This window comes from Trachymyrmex cornetzi, unplaced genomic scaffold (genome assembly GCF_001594075.2).
Source record: "Trachymyrmex cornetzi isolate Tcor2-1 unplaced genomic scaffold, Tcor1.1 scaffold16, whole genome shotgun sequence".
Classification (NCBI taxonomy): Eukaryota; Metazoa; Arthropoda; class Insecta; order Hymenoptera; family Formicidae; genus Trachymyrmex; species Trachymyrmex cornetzi.
In genome coordinates, this window is record NW_017296201.1 from 5,335,609 (window position 1) to 5,358,063 (window position 22,455).

At 36.3% G+C, this 22,455-nt stretch overlaps 1 protein-coding gene across 2 annotated transcripts; it reads left to right on the forward strand.

Moving 5' to 3' along the window:
* Window positions 1-328: 328 nt before the first annotated feature.
* On the forward strand, window positions 329-17,950 carry LOC108758932 (uncharacterized). Of its 2 annotated transcripts, XM_018504175.1 has the most exons (6): window positions 329-580; window positions 1,814-2,251; window positions 4,069-4,457; window positions 12,153-12,242; window positions 17,358-17,426; window positions 17,598-17,950. In XM_018504175.1, exons 1-6 carry the CDS (start codon window positions 355-357, stop codon window positions 17,859-17,861), a joined length of 1,476 nt encoding a protein of 491 aa, XP_018359677.1. In that variant the 5' UTR covers window positions 329-354; the 3' UTR covers window positions 17,862-17,950. The 2 variants fall into 2 exon arrangements, with proteins under 2 accessions (XP_018359677.1, XP_018359678.1); XM_018504176.1 differs by lacking the exon at window positions 12,153-12,242.
* The last annotated feature ends 4,505 nt before the right edge of the window (window positions 17,951-22,455 follow it).

Sequence of the window (22,455 nt, forward strand, 5' to 3'; positions counted from 1 at the left end):
GTGTTGCTGGTTGAGTAGTCAGAAGCCTTAAATTCAATTTTTGCATTTTACGCTCGTTTATATGCAATATCAAAATAATTGGTATATGGAAAATGAGTATATACCTTGAAATTTTTTCAAAGAGCAGTTTGCTTCAAACGTAAAACAAAATAAGATTACAAGAGATTAGGGTCTCCAGCTTTAATACACTAGCTATGTGGAAATTTTCTTGGAATTGACACACATTTTGCATACAATTTACTGCATGCACTTTTTTAGGGTCAACTAATATAGATAGAAAAAATCGCGAGAAGTTTGCCGCACGAAAAGTGGAAATCCATCAAGATTAAATATCATAATGCCTAAACACGCTTTATGGCGTGTATATTAACTTCTAAAGCGCCAGGTGAAGATTTCGCAGCAATGTCGGAATATTCTTTGGACTCTTTAGAAAGTGTTGAGGATGATTCCTTGGAGAAACGTAACTCGGTCAATAGTGATAATGACGATAACCTAGGAACAATCAAATCCGATGACAGATCCAGCAAGAATACTTCATTTCGATTGAATTCTACATTAACAACGTTATCTCATATTAAAGGTACCACAAAAAACGACGTACTAAATTTAATCTTAGAAAATAAAGTTCTAAAAAAAAAAAAGATTTAATAATAATCTAAAAAAATATCTAAAATAGTTTTGACAAAAAATTTGCTTCTTTGAAGAAAACAATATTATATTTTTAAAAGATCAATAAACTAAATTAATTCTGCCTCACGTAATCTGCCTCATCAAATTAAAAGAAAAGTCGCGAACTAAAAGGCAAAAGAATAGCTTATGATATATAATGTCGATATTTATAAAAAAATAACGTGAGATTTGGTTGAATATCTCTTCAAGATCTGCTGAAGGTAATGCTCCGGAATTAAAATCCTATATTATCGTATTACATTGGAAACGGCTCTCGTTTTCCCCTCGTTAACGGGAGATAATTGCGCGCGGGAACGTGTATACGTGGCGCGTAAACAATAAAAAAGACGAGGACAGCAGCAACGAGAGACGATCCGCGTAATGCGATTCGCCGTAATCCGGAAAGTCGTAGCTTTCGTTGACGGATGGATAGATAACGCGCGCTAATTAATTAATGATTAGCGCACAGTACCACCAATATGGCGGTGGTCGTCGGGAAGTCGATTGAAAGTTCGATGGCAGTCTGAGAGCTCGCGGATTGAGCGCAAAACCAAAGGCGATCGATCGCCTCGTTAACGACAGTACCAATTATATAATACAAAACGTAATATCTGTGGCTGATTCTCCTCCTCCCACTTGGTCGTTCGCGGTAATGTAAAACTCCGCGGGATAATTAAAGCGACGGACAAAGTTAGGTGGGATAAAGTAGCGCGAGAGGAAGTAACGTGAATGGCAAGGAAATCCGCTATTGATTCTAACGGGAAAAATGCGGGAAGGGGTGTGTGAGAGAATAATAGAATTTTATTATATTCCGGGCGAAAATATATCGGAAACGATAAATGGTAGAACGTTGTGAAGAGAGAAGAGTTGTGTTAGGAGAAGGAGACACATTTTGTACTCGTATGTTTTATGTCGCGCTATATAAGTTAACAGAATTATAATACAATGCGCGCAAACGCGGATGTTAATAAATGGAAAAATTACACGAGTACAAATTGCGTTACGTCAATTTGTACTCATGTAAAATGTTGAGAAAAGCACCTGTTTCGCGATGATATGGGTTTATTTAGTTTTTATGCAAATATACAGCTTCGCCGTGCAAAAGAGCGTATTCTAATCACGCATTCTCTCGACAATCTTTTAGACAATATGACGGAGGCCAACTGCACCGTACGTGAGGACAGATGCACGGGAACAACCGGCGTCAGGAATTCGATAATTACGAGCGGAAGAGGATTCGCCCGACGACAACAGGAATGTCGCGCGACTCGGGAAGAACCGTGGCTTTGCATAAGAAAGAGGAACGACGTCGGGGAACGGCGTTCAGGAGAAGGCGACGAGAGTCGTCGTCGTCGTCGTTGTCGTCGTACGTCAAGACCGACGACGATGGCAACGACGACAACGATGACGACAGAGACGGAGCGATGTTCCCTGGGGGCGCGAAATTCTTCGTCAAAATGCAGTCTGCGTGACAACGGGGGTGGTATGAGAGCCGACAAAAAACTCGGCAACGTTCTCATACCATGGATCCGAGGACCGGCCAGGACTACCTCGTATCTCGAGCTTTATCGGCGCAGATTCAGTTAGTCTCTCTAACGAGATCCTTCTTCGGAACATACGCGGAACAGTGTCGAAACGTGTTGCCGGCTTCTCGCGTCGCGCTCGTCGCCGACGGTGGATCTTGATAAAAAAAGACGAGGCAAAGCGGTGCAATTTTCCCCCGAGGACGTTTACTTTCTTTCGTGATTAGAAGTCGGGTGCGTTCTGCGTCGCGCGAGAGAGATTGGGCGAAGGGGACAATGAGATTCCCAATCCGACGGACGAATCTTGTCGCATAGCTTGACGTTGTCGTTTCGTTTCTTAAAGTGGAGAGATTTTTAAATTTTGCGAAGGTAACGGGCCAACGAAATTCTAGGCTCCGTGTTATCTACGTTTTCCATTTTGATCCGGTATGAGGAAAGCATGGCGACAAATGTACCAATTTTAGAGTCCAATTTTCATGAATACAAAAGTTAAAATTATCATTTCAAATACAATGCAAAAAATGGTCTGTTTCTCTTCTCTGAACTTTTAAATTGAAGTAAGCTTTTTAGCTGAATTAATTTCCCGCTCAGAGAAACTATTGACATTGAATTATAAATGTGAATGTGCGAGTTCTCTCTCTCTCTCTCTCTCTCTCTCCCTCTCTTTCCATGCCTCTCTCTTTTTTTATCTTTTGGAAAGAAAAAGCTTTTATTTGCGTAATTTATGGGGATCTCATGTAAATTTGTCAGAAATTTTTTCTCCGTTGCGCACATGAGAATCTCGACTATTCGCTAATATACTGTCATTTACCCCATGTCCAAGCGACACTGTAGGGTTGGGAATACTAAATCATACATTTGAGTTTTATTCAAACACGTTATTGTAAGGCATGGAGTTTTATTTTGCGAGATGCTCGCCGCGAAGGGAGACTTTACCGCGGCGCGATGCAGGGCATAGCTACCACAGTTTCTACATATTACGGCGCAGTAAAGTTGCACGATGAAAAAAGTTATATTTTTGCGAAAGGGGATTAAGCGTCCGCTTCCTGTAAAATATCTGAAACTTTCGCCAGAAATACTGTAACCGCTTTACGTTTTTTTCTGCGATGCACAGGTCTGTCTCCTAATTGTGAAAGTAAACTAATTTTTCGCACGGGAAGGATGACAGGATCTATAATTATAAAAAAAAATATTTTTTCGATACTTTATTATTTTAAATAACTTTTATTACTAACAGATACATTCATCATCTCTCATCTCATGTTCAGAGAGAGAGAAAAATAGATATAATAAAATTAACTATGTCACTCTAAACTTTCTTTCTCTAATAAAACAAAATTAATTAGAGTAATCAAATACTTTTATCCAAAATTAAAATGGTAATTACATATTGTATTTATAAATATTTATATTAATAAATATTTTGCTCATTTACCAATTTAATATATATATATTTTTTTAAGAAAGAGGTAGAGTTTTCCAGACAATAGGTAAAAAATATGATAGTATCTTGCCCCCTAGCTTCTAAAAATCCTGTCATCCTATAGAAGTACGACGTGCGAAACTTTTCAAGCGCCATTCTCTTCAACGAAGAACCGGCGCTGCCTCGAGAAGTCGACAGCGTCATTTTTCACGTCGCTGTCCTCCACTTTTCACGTCACTTTTCCTTTCCGCGCGGAATTCGTTCTCTTGACTTTGCCAATAGGTCGTAGTTCATGATTAAACTAATTGAGGCATCTGGTGCGTGCGACCGTTTCTGTGCGATGACAAGCGACAATTGTTTGCTCTGCTCTTCGTCACGGTTGTCAGGGCTAATTTCGCGTCGCCAACGGGAAGTTAGGGTTGCCACGCTCCTTTTTTTTTCCTGTTTTGTTAGACGTCTCGAGGTACCCGCGTATCCACTCTCCGGAGGGTTCTACCCTGTCGATTTGTGGCGACAGTCAACTTGAGGAGCTCAGCTTGGATGAGGGTTGCTCGTCCCTTCCGGGCACCTCGAGGGACGACGGCAGCGAGCTTAGCTTCTATCGTCGCTTTGTCGAAGATCAGGCCGTTCGTGTGACGCGTACTAGAAGATCTTGCGAAATATTACGTCAAGGAATAACTTCAAATACCGTCTCTCTGCAAGAGCAATGCGAACGTAGCGTGTCGGACAGCAAGCTGAAGAAACCGACGTATCGTCCGTATACTATCGAGGAGTATAGGAGCTTATCGGTGCCGAGACCTGATCGATCTCTGGGTCCTGATAAAGATGAAGTGCAGGCAAAGGTGCGTTTTTGCGACAAATAGATAATAATATAATTTAACGTTATTACATTGGGTGCATTCAGAACGACAACTGTTCACTATAAGCGCTCGGTGAGCTCTTTCGTTTGATCGATCTATATTTTAGGCTCCAATGGATTATGCCAATCAGATGAAAGAGCTCACTAAGCGTTCAGTGAACGGTTGCCATTCTGAATGCACACACAAATATTATACTAAATTTTAATAAATTACTTGTTTGAATAGTGCCAACTAAATATTTACTAAATAAAAAGACTTATTTATTTGATACAAAACCATTAATTTATATATGGATATATTTATTAAAATTTAGTATATTTTTATTCTAAAAAAAGGACTCTGTATTAATGATATGGTAAAAGTGGTTTCAGAAAAATTGTTTGAAAGTGTAATATTTTTTAGTTTTTTGTAGTTTAGTAGAGGGTTCTTTAGATACAAATCTGAAAATAATTTTGTTGAATCAAAATAATTGCGTAAAGGCCGGTTGTTCCATGTATTCGGATAAATTATGTAACAATTTATCTAATGGACAAAAAAGTAAAAGAGTAAGAGTTAAAGAGTGAGCTGAAATTTATCGAAAGGTAGAACAATCCAGCCTAAGACGCTCAAGCTGGTTTCTAGAACGTCAAAACTTTTTGCAGCATTATTCATCATGCTTGGATGTCCTAATTATTTTGATATAATACAATAAAATTAATTTTAAATCTATAGACATCTAGTTAAATTTTTGAGTACTTCAGCAAAACCGGTCTTTAAAAACCTTTCTCTCACCTTCTGAGATTAGATATTAATTTGAGCGATAGAAAAAAAAAGAAATAGTGCGAAATAGTAAATTAAGCACAACAAAGTAAAAAGATATAATAATTTAATAAAAAAGATATAATTTTAGTAATATATAAAAGTATTGCTAAAATATCGCTTTTTGTGATTGCTATGTAAAACATAGCATAGAAAAAAAGCATATATTTTTATGCATATTTTGTTGTATATTTATAGTTATAAGTTTTGACGCATTTAGTTAGTGATTAAATTTGTTGAAGCAAGATTCGTAGGTGTGGCACGCAATTCTCATTTCCGAAAACTTATCCGTCGCCCGCACGTTCGATGAAAGTTACTGGGACAAGGAAAGTTTCCTCCCTTCGATAAATTCACGTTTTCTATATTGCTCTCTCTTGATAATGAGTATAAAAGTATTTTATATTACTCAGGAACGTCATTAAAACTTGGCGTGCCGAGTTCGCTTGTGCTTTTATCGCGAGAATTTATCTTTGTCCCGTTTCTTTTATCCTTATCCTTTTATCTCGCTAGATGTTTATTGCTGCGTCTTCCCCGTTGGTGTCCTCGATGTGAGGTAATTACGTTACGGACTGGATCGCACCGAGAGTACGTACGTTAATAAACAATGTTCTCTTGGCCCGACGAAGTTACACAGTTACGGCGCAGGAACGTAACGCTGGGATTCGATTAATGCGGTAATTCGATTAATTCTTCAGCATCGTCGATGCTTATCGCCAACTGATGTAGCTCGTAGTAGGTCATCTCAGTTGTACCATTTTGCAGTCGCACACAGCACAGTATGAATAAACAGTTTCGATAATAAAATATACAGCAAAGTGACCATTTCGAATACCTAGTACGGCAAGAGAAAATTCGGTATCGGATCTGACGAAATAATACGGAAATATGGACATAGAGAACTTTTTGGCACGAAGTAGAGAGCGCTCGATTCGCGAAATGGGAACTTTTACCGTGCGATTTTACTTCATGTCGAGCTGGCCTTGTCGATAAGTTGCTACAGTCGAGAAAAGCTTCCCTTGCCGGAAAAGCGAAGCGAAGGAAACTCCGAGTCGTATTGCGAGGACCCTACGATACAGTTAACCCTTTCGCGTTGGAAGACCCAGCATTCCTTCTTAAAGGAGTTGTGTCGGCGACGCGTACGGTGCTTCGTAGCTTCAATCTAATAAGCACGCAACTCGTTTTCAAGATCGAGCGCACTATTCCCTATTTCCTCTCGGCGCAGATACACAATATCAAATTAGGAGCTGCGTACGACAAATTGCAGCCCCGACAATCGCGCGTGACGATGAGCGTCACGCCGACGAGTCTTCCTCATCTGTCTCTGGAAGACGCGTCGCGGACGCGCAAGAAGCACCTCGCAGTTTGTCACCGAAGCGAAAAATTCAATTCGCCAAGTACTTTAATCCGCTAATTGCTATAATCGTTTCTTCGCGACGTAAAAGTCGAGAGTACGTTACATCCGTGCGTCTCTCGGTAGCAGTGGAATTGTCTGGGGTAAACTGTTGTAGCGAAAATTTTTTGAATTATTTCTCGCAAGACTTGTAAAATATTCCTTGCGCGAGCTTTCCTTGGCCTCACGTGCATCCTTTTCCTTTATAAAATATAATTTTTCATCAATTTTGCCGGAATGCGAGAGATGGGAACTTCATAGTTTCTGATGTTTCTAAAATACAAGCACCTAATTTGTGTCTTAGGACCTCAGTGCCTTTGCGCATTTTTCATTTTCGAACTTCCTTATCTTCACTCAAAGCTTTCCTATACACGCTACTGTTTTAATATATACTTTTTATACGACCTCAGAGAGTCCACTCTAAGTCGTCGATAACTGCAAGTATCACATATTATAGAGCTATATCCGGATATTAATATTTTGCAGAAAGGGATGTCTTTCTCTTGCGTTCCTCCGCAATCGATAACGCAAATTTCGTAAATTAGATACGCAATAAATAAAGGGGGAATGCCGCTTATCAGTGACATCTGCAGATTCGTAAAATGACATTCCAGCCGACGCGACGTTCTTCAGGTCTGGCAGTCGCGACGTCGCGGAATTTCGCACACGAATCCTCTCGTTGTGGATCGCCGCGCGCAACGGCAGGTGCATAGCGCGACGCAGGAAAATAGCTGTCGTCCTCATAGTTGGAGGGAACGCAGTAAATTCCCGCGGTCTTTGAACGTCTCAGCCCGGCTCGACTGGCGGAGGGCGGGCGTTCTGTAAATTTTTCAAGACGCTTCTTGCGCGGTCGGCGAAACGCACGGAAAACAAGCTTACCTTACTGCAAAGACTCCAGAGAGAATCAAAGGAGAGTGGAGCAGATAGGGTTCTCTATTCTGATTGGTTCCGCTATTTTCAGGTTACTTCCGCAAAAATGCATACACGCGGAAAAAAAAGATTGGTTAAAACAACTAAAAACTTTACTGATTCAGCAAATCTACAATCATTATATAAGGACAGTCGGTTTTTGCATGTTAAAATATAGCAAAGTTACACAGTTGAATAAAATTAACGATTATAGGTAATCATATTTGCTGCGCAATGGCATAACAAATTTGTTTATACAGCAAAGATAACTTTCTGTGGAAATCAACCCAATACATAGATCAAAATTTTTAACAAAACGTACCAGCTAAAATGCCGTGTACTTTTGCTGCTGTAATAAAGAAAACTTGTTACATTAGCAATTTTCTTTCTATATAGCAAAAAATTAGTTGAATTAGCATACTGATGATTGTCTACAGACATAATTTCTTTGTTGAAACATTAAATCTTCTTGCAATTAGTTATAGATGTTGAACTCGCGTAGCAAGATATAGCTTTGCTAAACCACCCCATGTATTTCTTTCAGTTTTGATATTTAGTACTGGCAATTGTACATTGAAACACGAACTAATCCGAAGTTCAAAGAGGTTAAATGTCCCGTTTGTTACCAAAGGTTACTTAAAAATGGCAGACTTCCGATAAATTCGCTCTATTCTTTCTCTTGATCCTCTCTGGAAGATTTTTCTTACACATATCAGTAGCCGTCTGCGCGCGGATCGATGTTTGTTCGCTCGTGTATCTGGAAGGAAGCGGAATTCCGAGTGTGGCCCGTCGTGCTCCCCCTATCGTGTTGTTTTCGCGGAAACAATTTTAGCAGATTGGAAATTAAAATTTCACGAGGCTCCATCGCGGTAGCGCCAGTTCCATCGCCCATCTCGAGACGTCGGAAACTCTTTCTCTTTAAACGCGCCCCGGGATAAACGGAAGTGCTTCATTATTGCGTCACAGGGACTCCCCAGCATCGCTTCGAAGCCACGAGCGGAGATGCTGAGCCTGCGGTAAAAAGTTTCGAAGTGCTTCGCCTTCCCGTTGCGGACGAGAAAGAACGAAGATGTCACGCGTCATCTTCTTTTACTAAGCGTCACGGGTCAACCGGAAAACGAGCTCATAAAACTCGTTTGAGCATGCATATTTACCGCATTTGATTATATAAATTATCTTGGGTGTTACCTCTTTATGAAAATTCATATATACGTAAATATTTCAAGTTTTATTAATTACAAGACAAATATTTTGTTAAATTGTTTAAAAAAAGTTTGAGCTTTTAACTTCGTATTGTAAAAATTAAATACAGTAGTATTTTACGCTTTCCTGATCACGTGTTTTTGAAAGTTAGAATTGTGTAAACGAATATAACACGTTTTAAAATACATTAGTCGAAAAAGAACATTAAAAATGGAAAGCGTATGTATATTCGTCTATTAAAAGACACAAGAGATAATTTTATTAAATAAAAATGTTTTGTTTGAACCAAGCTTATATTATCTATAACCGATTTATAAAAGTATGAATAAATTATATATCTATAAATTTATTATTTACAATAAATAATTTTATTATTTACAATAAATAATTTATATAAATTAGATAAACGTTCGATTAGTATCAAGTGGAAACAACTTAAACAAACTTCAATGACATTGAAATTCGTACTTTAATTGAATGATTGAGGACCAAAGATAGAGAGTTCAATTAAACCGTCGCTGATTAAAAATTGACTTTAAATTGATCAAAGAATCCTATCAGACGAAAGAACGGAATGCGCTCTATATAAGGTATCGCAAAAGGGCGGCGTCACGCCAATACGTTGTCCGCAATTAGACGCTGTAGAGAATCGCGACACGTAAAGCCGTAAAAAGCTTCAATTGCGCAATCGAACTTCGCCGATACAACGTCCAAGTACAGGCGAACAGAAATTTCCGCTCTAACGGCGAACGCCGTGAAGAAAGAGGAAGAGAGAAAAAAAAGAGAGACAAAGAGAAAGGGAGAGAAAGAGAGGGAAAAAAAAAGAAGACCAGGCGGGACTTTTATCCAGGTGTTTCTTATAAGCGCGAGCGCTCGTTGTACACTCGCAGGCTATTATCCGGGATTACCGGGCCCGCCCGGGTACGAGAGCAGATAAGTACAGCAATATACGGGAGCAAATTTGTTCCCGACGAAGCCGCCACTGGCATCGCTATCGCCGTCGAGGGTAGTTTAAATGAAACGCCGGCGAGTAAAGCCGGACGAGGTGTCCGCGGATGACAGCGGCGGCTAAGGCGTGAGACCGGCATGTCCATAATTATAGCGACTCCCGAAAGCTTTGCGTTAATATCGCACCCGCGGTAATTGTGCGCTGCATTAATTGTCCTCGGCGTTAACATTGAGGTGTCACCGCTGGAATTGAAGGAATATCGCTGAATATTAAAACGGGTACGAATGACCTTTAATTTCAGTTAGCAGTTATTTTAATTAGTAATTATACAATAGTTTATATTATTATTATTATTCAGCTTATCTATGTAATAAAATGTAATTTTATTACTGCGATATGTATTTAATATAGCTATAATGTCATAACATTTGATGTGTATTATTACTTAAATTATAATAAATAGTAATATTATATATATCTTATTCAACATTGTATGATGATAGTACAGTTATACTCCTTTTTATGTGAATACACATAATAATAGTATAAATTCTGTGATCAATCATTCAGTGGTCACTTATCGGTATGCAGCGTATCCGTATCGCATATTTCATGAAATACGAAAAGTTGTTTGTTCGAGTTATCCATTTTTTAAACGTGATGCCGTTCGATCCGTTCCCTCTGCCAGATGCAATTTCTTCTTGCTTTTCCTTTCCCCTCTATCCATCTCTCTCGATCGTCACGTTTATTTTTCTCTTCGTTCACCACTCAGTCCATCCCGTTCTATATTTCTTCCCGCTGTCCCATCCTAAACCTGCTTGCCGGTTTCTCTGTCATCGACCCCGATGAGCATTTGCATAATCTACTTTGTATCAGATTCGAGTGGGTCGAGTTGGCAGCCCGCGATTTTCGGTACGACCTCGATCGATCGATCTCATTGCGCCTACAAAGACCGAATTGAGTGCAATAGTTTGTAACTAAAACGAGAAACGTTTAAATATTACATCCAGTACTAAATATGACTTATTAAATCTAAAATATTTTTCGTTAATTGTAAATATTATATCGATATTAATAATGAATTCAGTTTACACGTTAAAACTTCTTCTAAAAATATATCGTATACTGCGGTTTTTGAGATCTTTATAATTTCTGATATTTAGGAATACTTACTGATAAAGAAATTATTTTGCTCTGAATGTATCTCTGTTTAAACTTTTCTTAGACAAGTACTTATAGATTAGGCTAATATTTCTTATCTATATACTTATCTAAATATGTATAAAGATAAATATTTAGTAATTAGAATTTATTTTGTATTATATAAAAGTGATATTGTATTGAATACTCAATTTATTAAATTATTATCTTTTAATTTTGTTGTGCTTATATTTCATTAATCCGAGAACAGTTACTTGGGATATTTTTACTCGCCAACGAAAAAATTATCAGTTGGTATGTGGATATTGTTTAACATATATATTTTCCTTCTTTATTAATAATTATTCTTTAAATATTCAATTCGATCAAAAACCTGCAAGTCCATAAAAAAACATTGTATTAATAATAATTGATTGATTTTTTAAAAATACTGTCATAATAAGCTATTCAACGTGTTTATTCTATTTAATATTTATTTGATTTATCTTTACATTTTTCAGAACATTGTGATTAAATCGCATATTCATGTCTCGAAATACTAATAAATCGGAAAACAATTAATAATACATAATATTATTAATAATGTGATTTCAATTGAGGTACAAAACTTCCAAGGTGATTGCTTATGTAAAAGAAAATTAAGAGACTATTCTCAGATTAAAAACGTGATAGTGTCTGCCTGATTATTTATATCTTCAATTTGCTCAGTTTAAGTAGACTTTAATATTAATAATTAAACATTTATTAGTAATTTATTTATTAAAATACATTACTAATATATTACGATTAATAATGGAAACGTACTGTTTATGTGAGCCGTCGCAAAGACGTATAAACATACCAAATGATATACATATATCAGAGTACGACACTCAACTTCGTTGTACGTATATGCCGAGAGATATTACCCGTACGTTGTGTTTACTCGCACTTTTGTCGGCGTATGCCTCTTCATGGCAAACAGCAATCTACACAACCACATCTATCCGCAAATTTGCGGGCGCCGGTATACTCGCGAGTGCACACAAGTGCAGAGGTATGCGCGCGAGTCGGAGGGGTTATCCTCCTTGTCGTTGAACTCTCGCAAAAAGTAAATAAAGCCTTTAGTCAGACATAGCACCGGCGTGTTTAGCTTGAAAGTTTTACCAGACTGGGCTGGTGATATTAGTAATAGTACAGATGTAGTGACTATGCTAGTAGTAGTAGTAGTAGCAGTAGTAGTAGTGGAAGTAGTAGTAGTAGCTTCAGGGGTTGTTTGTTGTTGCAGAGAGAATGGCTGATGCGTCGGAGATCGTACGGGGACTCGGTTAGCGCGCGCAATCGCGAGCAGATACTGCAGCGTACGAGAAGATTCAAGGTACGACGATGCGATCCGCACGTTTGGATGGATTACCGATCGCGGTTTATCTTAGGCATGAGAGGGTAAATTGATAGCTTCGACGGTTATGCCGTTGCTGCGCTGTTACTACAAACTGCATCGTTGTCTGTTCATGTTTACGCGGTTGATCGCAAATTATGCTATTTTTCAACGCAAAGACGGTAGCAAATCTTTAAGATTTTTATTTATTTGCTTTAAACTTCTGTTTTATTTCTTTCTATTTTCATACTCGTATTTATTTATTTATTTATTTATCCTTGGGTGTATCCAAGAGTTTTTTTTCGAGGGGAAGATTTTATCAATTCTGTTATCACATAAAAACAGCAATTAATTTAATAAATTGCTTTTTTAGATATTTTGGAGCTTAGAATGTTTTCTTTTCGTTTTTGATTTTAAATGGAAAAAATATTATGTTTTGTAAATATTATAACTTTTACTTTTTTCCTAAAAAGGTATAGATAAAATACAGTTAATAAAAATATGTAATTATGAATAAAGTACTCATTAATATATTTCAGTGCATATTGTGTATTTTGGCTTAAAAATCTTGCAAATTTCCTTTATGTATCGGACTTTGTATCATTCTGTTAAAGCTCTAATAGTAGTTTCAGAAAATATTTATATAGTATAATATAAAGGGAAGAAAAATTGTTTATGTGACAACAAGAAGTTTACTTAAAATAAAAAATTAAAAGTTGTACCTTTTTATAATTAAAAATGAAAAAATGAATAAGAAATTTCGAGGGATTGAACCCTTAAAATCCTCTCCATAACTCTAGATAACGCCCATATATCTATTGTATAAATTACACGTGGCGATCGTGCGAAAGGAAATATAAATACTTTGGAAACGCGCATTAAAGTCAATTTTAAGAAAGTTATTTTCTATGTACTTTCTAAAAGGGAAAATTTTTTTTATATTTATGGATATTAAGGATGCTTTAGCTATGCAATATTAACTAAATCAAATAATCAGCTAAAATAAGCTAATATCAGCCAATATATATTATTTAAGCAATCTTAATGATATTAGCCCGTGTGAATATGTCCTGAAACTGCAAAAGAATAAAACAACAAGTTTAGCTTTTAATGATATGCAACAAAATAATTATCTTTTTCTGCAGTTTTAGATCAAAAACTTTTAAATGAATAAATGAATCCAAATAAACTTTTGCACAAATATTTATTACTATTTGATTAGTATACGTATAAAGTTTGACTTAATTTTTAATATTACTTCTCCATCACATACGCAAATAAGTATTACAAAATGCGATTTTACATAAGAATCAAGACAAACAAAAAAATTAAACAAATTTTAACTTAATAAGAGAAGTGTGCTTAAATTTTACAAAGATATTTAAACGTAATAATGGAACAGTCTATGAAATTTTTAATATTTTTGATAATGTATTGAAACGAGACTCATACATTTTTAAATTACATTACTAAACTGTATTATTGATTTAGTATAATGGTTTGCAAGTTTCGAGGAGGATAAACGATGATATCGGGAATAGCATAGTGGACTTTACGTAGCTTAAACGAACACATCCCACGTCCACCGGACTTTCACGCGCAAAGTGTCAGATAGATCTTCGATCGTGGTCGTACGACGCCCGCCCAGTTAGCGAAGGCATCTTATCCCACATCCAATCGTTCCTATTCTCGCTCGAAGAATCTGAGCATTATCGGAAATGAAATTCCGGAAAGTGTCCGGCCATCACCCGGACGCGCATTGTGCTGTATTGTGCATAACTGAGAAGTCGTAATTGTATTTCCCGTTCCTGTCGTCTCTTTTCCGCGAGTTGCGGCGGATCGCTAATCACGATCGAGTTGCCGAGAGGCGGTTCGGTGGAATATAATGCTGTAAAAAAATAATGGCCGAGCCGCGGCTCGTGCTTGATAAATTAGCATCGATGGCATTCGGTCCCGTTACGGTCGATATTTAATTGCCAATTAGAGGACGCAAAAGAGGCATTGCTGACGGGTGCTGGCTCGTTTTACCCGGCACACTCGTGAAAGTCAAGCCTCGTAATGACCGGCCGCAAGATTTATAAACGAAATTAATTACGTACGTACCGCCTCCGCGTTAACAATGCTGAGATCACCTTTTTTCCCTCTCGATCTCTCTTTCTCTCTTTTTCTCTTTCCTCTTTCCTTTTCCATCTTGTTGCTCGTTCTGTCTTTCTACGGTAGCGTATCTTGTTCTACCCGTCATTATCCATTCGCTTTTGCTGTCACATCAATTCCTCGTTTAATTTTGCGACAGCGTTCTAACTATTAAATATTGACAACTATTATTTTATTTATTCGCGAGGTCAGAGTTGAATCAAGATAAACAAATGACAGTATGATATTGATGGATCAAAAATAAGCATCGATTTTGTCTTTTATTAATCAACGTTATACAGCCGTTCATTAAATTAGATATGTGTTTTGTTCAAAATATAAAACGTCTAAAGGTCGAATTAAATCTCGAATCTGCGCAATGGAAGGTAGTTTTAATACTTGACGATATTTTTATTTATATGTATAAATTTTGTCCTCTCAGTCTGCCAGCTTTATCTATATTACAGCTCGATATTTTCAATTCATATACAGCAACGGCGCCGGCGCACGGCAATTCCGGTACTCTTATGTATGAAATTTATTATGCATCGAGAGAGAGGAGAGAACGGGGTGGAACGTTAGAAAACGCGTTGCGATTTCGCAAGATGAAAGATATCGGGAACGCGCTGCGGAGAGTCTCGTCGGGACAAAATATTCATAACGGTAGAATGAAATTCTGCCGGGTCGGGGGAGATCCCTCCATTCACGCTCCACTCCCGGGATACAATTCCCGAGAATAACTTAGTTTCGTATCGGCCGCGGCTAAGTCAATTGCACTTTGGCAACTTGTATTCAATTATTCCATTTCAACCGGGAATGCGCTCACGACCTGATCTCGCGAGATTACAAAGGTTCGAGCTTAACGATTATTCGCGCGGAACGCCGCGCCGCCGTTGCCGTTACGTCTGTTTCTACTTGGCCGACCCAATGTCGGAAGAATCTACTGTATGTACACTACGGTAGTGTAGTATTATGCCGCCCGTTACGTTAAGGCTCGATTTATGCTTAAACTTTGCAAATTAAGCAATAGAAATTTTACATAGCGGTAATTAACGAACAGACGACACAGCGCAATTACGTTGTTTATTATCATCAGAGTATGCGCTTAACATTTTCTGTATTATAAAAATAATGTTAATTTTACGGTACATCGGTTCGCTGAAGTAGGCGACGTAGCGAGTATCATGCGCTACGAATCCTACAATTTCCTCATGCGAATACCGAATCTTGATCAACGCTGCGGAAATGATACGCAATATTGTTTTAACATCTGGAAGTTCCCTTAACGAACGTACGCTGTAACGTTTGTTTGCGAGACTGTTTCTCGTGTGTTTTAATGAATCGAGCGCTAAATTAGAAACAATATTTGACGAGAGAATGGCGAAAAATTTAATTTAATCCGATTCCGATTCCAAACATTTTTCGAATTGTTTGAGATTATATTTTCAGCTTTGCGGCGAAAGCTTACGATTTACATACGATTTGCATAAAATGTAAACATCAACAAATTATTATACAGAATACAGTAAAAATTGTAGCGTGAACCAGCGAGAGTGTTGGTGAAAAATAATTCAGCACTTGCAGCAAATGAAATTTCTACACATAAAATTTCTGCATACGAAATTTTTCCACAATTTTGTCGTGGCTATCTAGCGCATTACATTACGATTTTCACGATTTAAAAATGTACGCTATATTTTATTGCCTGTAGATATGTGTTGCATTTTCTTACTATTTTATACATTCACCGTCGAATCTCCGGTGTTCTGACGATTAGGTTCGCATACGGAATGTAAGACGGGATCACTGTCGAGCTAACAGACGAGCAGTCCGTGTAGAAGTGGCCTAAAGTACCGTTATCCGCACGTAAATTCAATTATACGTACAAAGCTACTACTGCGAACCACAACGACCACGAGTGTAGGCAGAAATTGAGGGTATGAGAAGCGAACAAGGGGAACATAGGGCGGCTCTTATACACACGCGGATGAACCTATGCTACGCCTCTCACAAGGAGAAGTAGCCTCGTGACTCGCATACTACGGTAGAAATTTCATTTGTAGTCTGTTTCTTGTAGTACACGAGTACACAATATACCTACATAGGACGCATCTCTCATTCGGTTGACATCGATCTTTCCGTGATATAGCAGTGATATTCAGCTATATTTAGATCCACTCAACTTTAATCGCAGCTTAATTTACTTTTAATTTTGGAATAAATGAATTAATATCAATTCCCTAATTGCAGCTTTTTTTCATGCTTTGCCTTTTAAATTTTGATTTTGGAAAAGATAAACTACTGACATTAATCATAGTTTAAATTATGTTTTACCTTTTTAAATATTTAATTTTGGACAAAATAAATTACCATCGATATTAATCATGAAAGTTTAATTTTTTTTAATTCTTGAAAAAAATTAATTACTATTGGCTTTAATCGCAGCTTAATTTATGCCTTGCCTTTTCTATTTTTATTAAAAATAAATTATTATTGATTTTATTTACAATTTAATTTGTAATGCTTTATTTTCTTTAATTCGATCTGGCTTTGGAAAAAAACGAAGTTAGTGTATATATATATATATATTTTAATGTATCTAATACTTAAATATTTCTCCAAGCTGCCACATTCTACTCTCTTCAATAAAAAAAAGAAATTAACTCAATTCAGATTATAAAAAATATAGTAATTTTTAAAAAAGTATCTCTGTTATACTATTTATTTTATTTCCCATTTTATCGTTCAATGTCAGCATCGTATTCCTCGTGTGTGGCGCCGATTCATATTTCTAAAGTAAAATATGTTTGAGCTATAACGTTCTCGCTGAAAAGGCTCAGAAGGTTCGACGACGACACGGAACAAAATGTAAAATCACAGACCGTGAATATCATTTGATTCTTCCGTCTTTTCTTCCTATTTATCCGATCAAAGCGATTCGCCCACTCGTCCCGCGAGCACTTATCCTCTTTGTGTTCACAGTCGAGACGCGCCGTCGCTCAAAAATGTTTCTTACCTCCTTTGAAAGATTGGGACGCCACAGCATCAAAGGTAAATTGAGCTCTTTTGCGACTTCGCCCATTTCGGTACCCCGGCTGACTTTCTGTCGGAGGACGTTGCGCAATTATTCGCGTATCTCTGTAATGGAGCGGAGGGACCGTAGAAGAGCAACAGCGATTCGAAGGTCATCGCTGATGGGTAACCTCGTCTCGTTTATCGTAGAACCGTGAAAGCTCGAGGATCCTTGAGACGAATAACGTTACACAGGAGAGTCTCTTGAAACATCCTGTCATGTGCCCGAAGAAAGGGATCGCCACGGACGAAACATCGACGTACCAAGAGAGTGAAATGTTTGAGAAAACGTTAAGTTTCGAATCGTCTCTTAATTTATACGCATCTTGCGAAGACCTAGAGACATTGCAACAGTGTCATTTGCAAGAAACAGAATTAGCAGATCGTTTTATGCGTCAAACGTTAAACTCTTGAACAAAACTGTTTCGCGCATAAGCAAGGTAGTGTAAAAGCTTCCCAAATATAATTTTTGAATGTTTGCTCTCGTGACTATCATTCTATCTAACCGTTCATTTTTATAAGTGTTTATCAATATTTTATCGCGGTTTGTTTTCGTTATGTTATCATGTAATTCGGTTGCTATATGTTTACGCTCAAAAGTCAGTCGATATGTTGATATTACAAAATATTTAACGCTTTATACAATAAAGTTATTTAAAATATTCTCTTCTATACATTCCTAATTAATTTGAATGCGCTATATTTGAATAGATATTGCGGATTAAATTTAGCTGTTTTTAAAGAATACAATCTATTATTTATTTAATCTAAAAGTCATTTATATAAATAAATTTATTATTACTATTTTAAGTCCAATTTTTGCTTAAAAAACAAAATTATGTAATTATAATAAATAAAAAAATTTTAGATTCTGAAAAGTCTCGCTACTCATTCTTTTTTTATCAATATGATTTTATTTTATAGTAAAATTTGAAGGAGGAAAATATAATATTGAGAAACTGCACAAATAAGCGAAGAAGGTTATATTCGGTCAAAGCAAGTTTTGATGTCTAATAATATTAAGAGATTTATTTAATTTTTATTTTTCGATTATAAAACAAAAATAAAATTTATACTTCAAATTTTTAACTTCTCAAAAAATAAAGCAGTTTGTCATTATAGATTGTCTACGTGTGGATTTTATAGTTTATTTTTATCCTATATAAGCGATTATGTCAAATAAATTATCTATCGTGTATTATTGCTTTATTGCAATAGTTGTGGATGGATAATCATACGTTTAACGCTGCATGGATTTGGGCACATTTCTCATCGCACATTGAATTTTCCAGTGATTTAAATGCAATTTGCCTGCTATCTCCCAATCGAAAGCGCGAAAGTAATGCATGGATAGAACCAGAGAGTGATTCGGTTAACAAGCTATGATAAATCGACCGACATTGATACGATATTTATAATAATAATAATAATAATAATAACGTGTATGTGAAATCTGGAATGTATTACACATGCAATAATTCCGTTGTGTATTTTTGGTTGATAAATTGTATCCTTATTAGCCATTAATTTGACATGCGTGGTGTCAGCATGAAATTGCCGCCACTTTTTTTTCTCATAAACGTAGCGTCATGAGTACGAAATGGATTGATTTCAACTCGAACGGAGGCACAACACGGTCGGTAAATATAATCGTTATTAATCCTGTTTTTCATCGTATCCCAATATTATGCAATATCATTGCGCATAGATTTTGTATATTTTGGTAGTTTGCTAAAATTCAAAATTTATTGAAATTTCTCACACGAGCAGTCGGCAAAGAAACTATCATATTTTCAGATGTTGCATTCTGTGTGGATATTTATTTTTAAATTTAACTCAATATTTATTTATTCGTATCATGATGCAATACAATATAATAACGTTAGTCATAAAACGCGAGCGTATATTAAGTATTTCTTATTCAAAATTTGATGATGCATAAATTAAAGTGCAACTACAATATATGGCGCATGCGGGGAAACGCTACTCTGTCATTCTATCTTTGTTGTTTATTAGACGTAAAACAAGGACGGAATGACACAAATAGCAAAGACATAGAGAATGGACTGCTCGATCCGTGTGTCAAAATGGAAATCAATTTCGATAAGGATGAGAGAGGGACCGTGGCAGACAGCCACATTTGATACACTACGGATCGCGCAGTCTATTCTCTATGCCTTTGACAAATAGCGCTAATAGCGACTCCCCGAACGCACCTATAGTCGTATTGTCGCGGCAATAAGTAGTCCCTCCCGCGTGAAGTTGACCGCGCACTAATCAGAAGCTTTCCTTTCCTCTCATTCCATGGAAAAGAAGGATTTCGATTGGTTAATTCCCTAAGTCTGGATCTACAATAGGGTTTTAAGCCTTAAGCCATAAGAAATGGACGAATCACAGTTGATTATTCTTCTCGAATTCGACTGTAATTGGTCAATTTCTTACGGCTTAAGGCTTAAAACACCTATTGTAGATCCGGGGTTATGCACTATGCGTTACGCGTTATGCAAAAGTCTGTGCTGCGGCCTTAAAGTTGACCGATCCGGTCGCCATCTTAGATGCGTCGTTAGTTTCGTTCGTGCCTCATTAGCGAGAGTCGCGGGTATCGAATGTTTCGTAATTTCATGTGGTTCCATTTTTCTGCTGTCGCAATGTGATTAAGTACCCGTCGTGTGCGATTAATATCGAGAGTGTCGTACGGAGTGCTGCGGTCGTTGTATTGTAGTGATTAATGCATGCTTAATCGTAATTAACGTATTTTCACGAACAGATGTTGTGTGAGATAATGTGAGTGCTATGAAGAAGCAACAATGGGGAAACGAGAAAGGAGAAGACTCGGAGAGGCATCGGGTGACGGTGGAGCAACCGCGAGGTAAGATTTTCATAATCTATTCCATTATTCGTTGATAGAAGTAATTATTCGTTTGCGCCGTATGCATTTTAAACTGTGTGATATAATATGTAGTTGCTTTCCGTTTATACCGATTCTCAGATAATTCTCACTTGTGACGTCATAACTCAGTTAAATGCGTCTTCCTTTTGCATTCTGACAAGTGAGATTTAACTGACTTTTTGCCTATAATTTGCACAAGATCAGTTGCTTTCTATTTACACACAAGAAATTGAGTCTGAAGTGAACCGAGTATTTCATACTCAGATTATTTGCTTACTTTGTTTGGTAAAAAGTTATCACATGACAACACAGGTTCATAACATTAAAAGTGAGGTTATGAATCTGTGTTGTCATGTGATAACTTTTGTGAGTTTATGAGACTTACTAAAGCACATGGTCTCGATCTTATGCAGATTATAGGCAAAAACCAAGGGCCACTGACCAAAATTGTGTACACCAATGCCTACTAATGCCTAGTAATGCCCAAGTAATGCCCACTAATGCCCTAGTAATGCCCTAGTAATGCTCATTAATGCCCCAGTAATGCTCATTAATGCCCTAATAATGCATAACCTCATACCGTTTATCATAATACACAATTCTCTCAAGTAATGTCCAATAATTCTCCAAATTTGTACACCGTAATGCCCTCAGCGGTTTACCTCTTAGCAAAAACTCAGTTAAATCTCACTTGTCAGAGTACAAAAGGAATGCGTATTCAACTAACAATAAGTTATGACGTTACAAGAATTATCGGTATAAATGGAGAGCAACTATCGAGACCCGTGTGTTTTAGCGAGTTGCGTAAACTCACTTTAAAAGTGTTGTTATGTGATAATTTTTTCCCAAAATAAGCAAATAATGATGTAATTGATCTGAATATGAAATACTCAGCTCAACTCATTTCAGACTCGGTTTCACTTGTGTGTAAATGGAAAGCAACTAATATACTGCACATAATTTATTATGTGTGTAATATATATTTTAGAGTTAGAGTATAAGATTTTTTAAATTTTATATAAATATTATATTATATTTAACATACTTTTTATATTTAACATAATATAATACATATATATATAATAAATAATATATACATTATATAATATTAATAAATGCATCTAAAATATTTCAAAGAATTCAAAATTTACATTTCATCCGGATTAGACTTTTTCAAATTTTATAAAGTTAATACATAAAAAAGTGTATTTCATTTAAAAAATATGTAATTCTTCTATTAAATACTTGTTAAAATTACGATTAAAAAATATTTTTGTATACATTAATTATTCGTCGATAAATTCATTTTAAACAAATTTAAATTTCTTTTAATTTTAATATACTTGTATTTGTTACAGATCAACGTTGTATATATTGTATAACTCTGCTGTTGCGCATCGTACCGGTGAGTAATTAATTATCTTGTATTTTATTTTTGAGGTAATGAATTTATGAATAAGATATATCTAGTTATGAAAGAGTTGTTATTGACAAATGATAATTATTTGAATACAAATGTTTATGAAAGTAATAAATATGGCAGTAAAATATTCTGTAATGTATAGAAGAAAAGGTGGTATTATGTTTAGGAGGCTATTGTTTAACTTTGCATAACTCGAAAATGAATACAATACAATAAAATATTAAAAAACGAATAAAACACTCAAGTATACATATATTCGTGTAACAATAAGCTTAAGTTTAAAAAGAATGCGGAAATGTGTATAATGAAATGCTACAAAATGTACCTTCAAAACGTTTTGAAATGCTCGAAAATGCATTATAATAAATATCGGCTATTGTGTATTGGCATATTAACGCTATTGTGTAACAGCGGGCTATTAAACAAATAATTTTATAATTAATCACTGTTCTAGAATTTGCTATTTAATAGCGAAAATTTTAAGAGGTCATTATACCTATACATAATACTATCTCTTCTCTTCTACCTGTAACTTCTTTAATGTTTGACTACACTTATCTTTATGGTTATGTAATCGCGCATAAAGTATTAAATATATTAACGTATATTATGAACAATTATAATATCTCATAGATCCATTGCCTCGTAATGGATGGGCTATAATGGATTATGATAAATATTTAACCTTGGACTCT

What these genes read in the sequence shown, in the direction of transcription:
- LOC108758932 (XM_018504175.1), top strand. Translation starts at nt 355, where the DNA reads ATGGCGTGTATATTAACTTCTAAAGCGCCAGGTGAAGATTTCGCAGCA. An exon ending in AACGTTATCTCATATTAAAG is followed by an intron (nt 581 to 1,813) that starts GTACCACAAAAA and finishes ACAATCTTTTAG; the next exon opens with ACAATATGACGGAGGCCAAC. An exon ending in GGGACGCCACAGCATCAAAG is followed by an intron (nt 17,427 to 17,597) that starts GTAAATTGAGCT and finishes CGTTTATCGTAG; the next exon opens with AACCGTGAAAGCTCGAGGAT.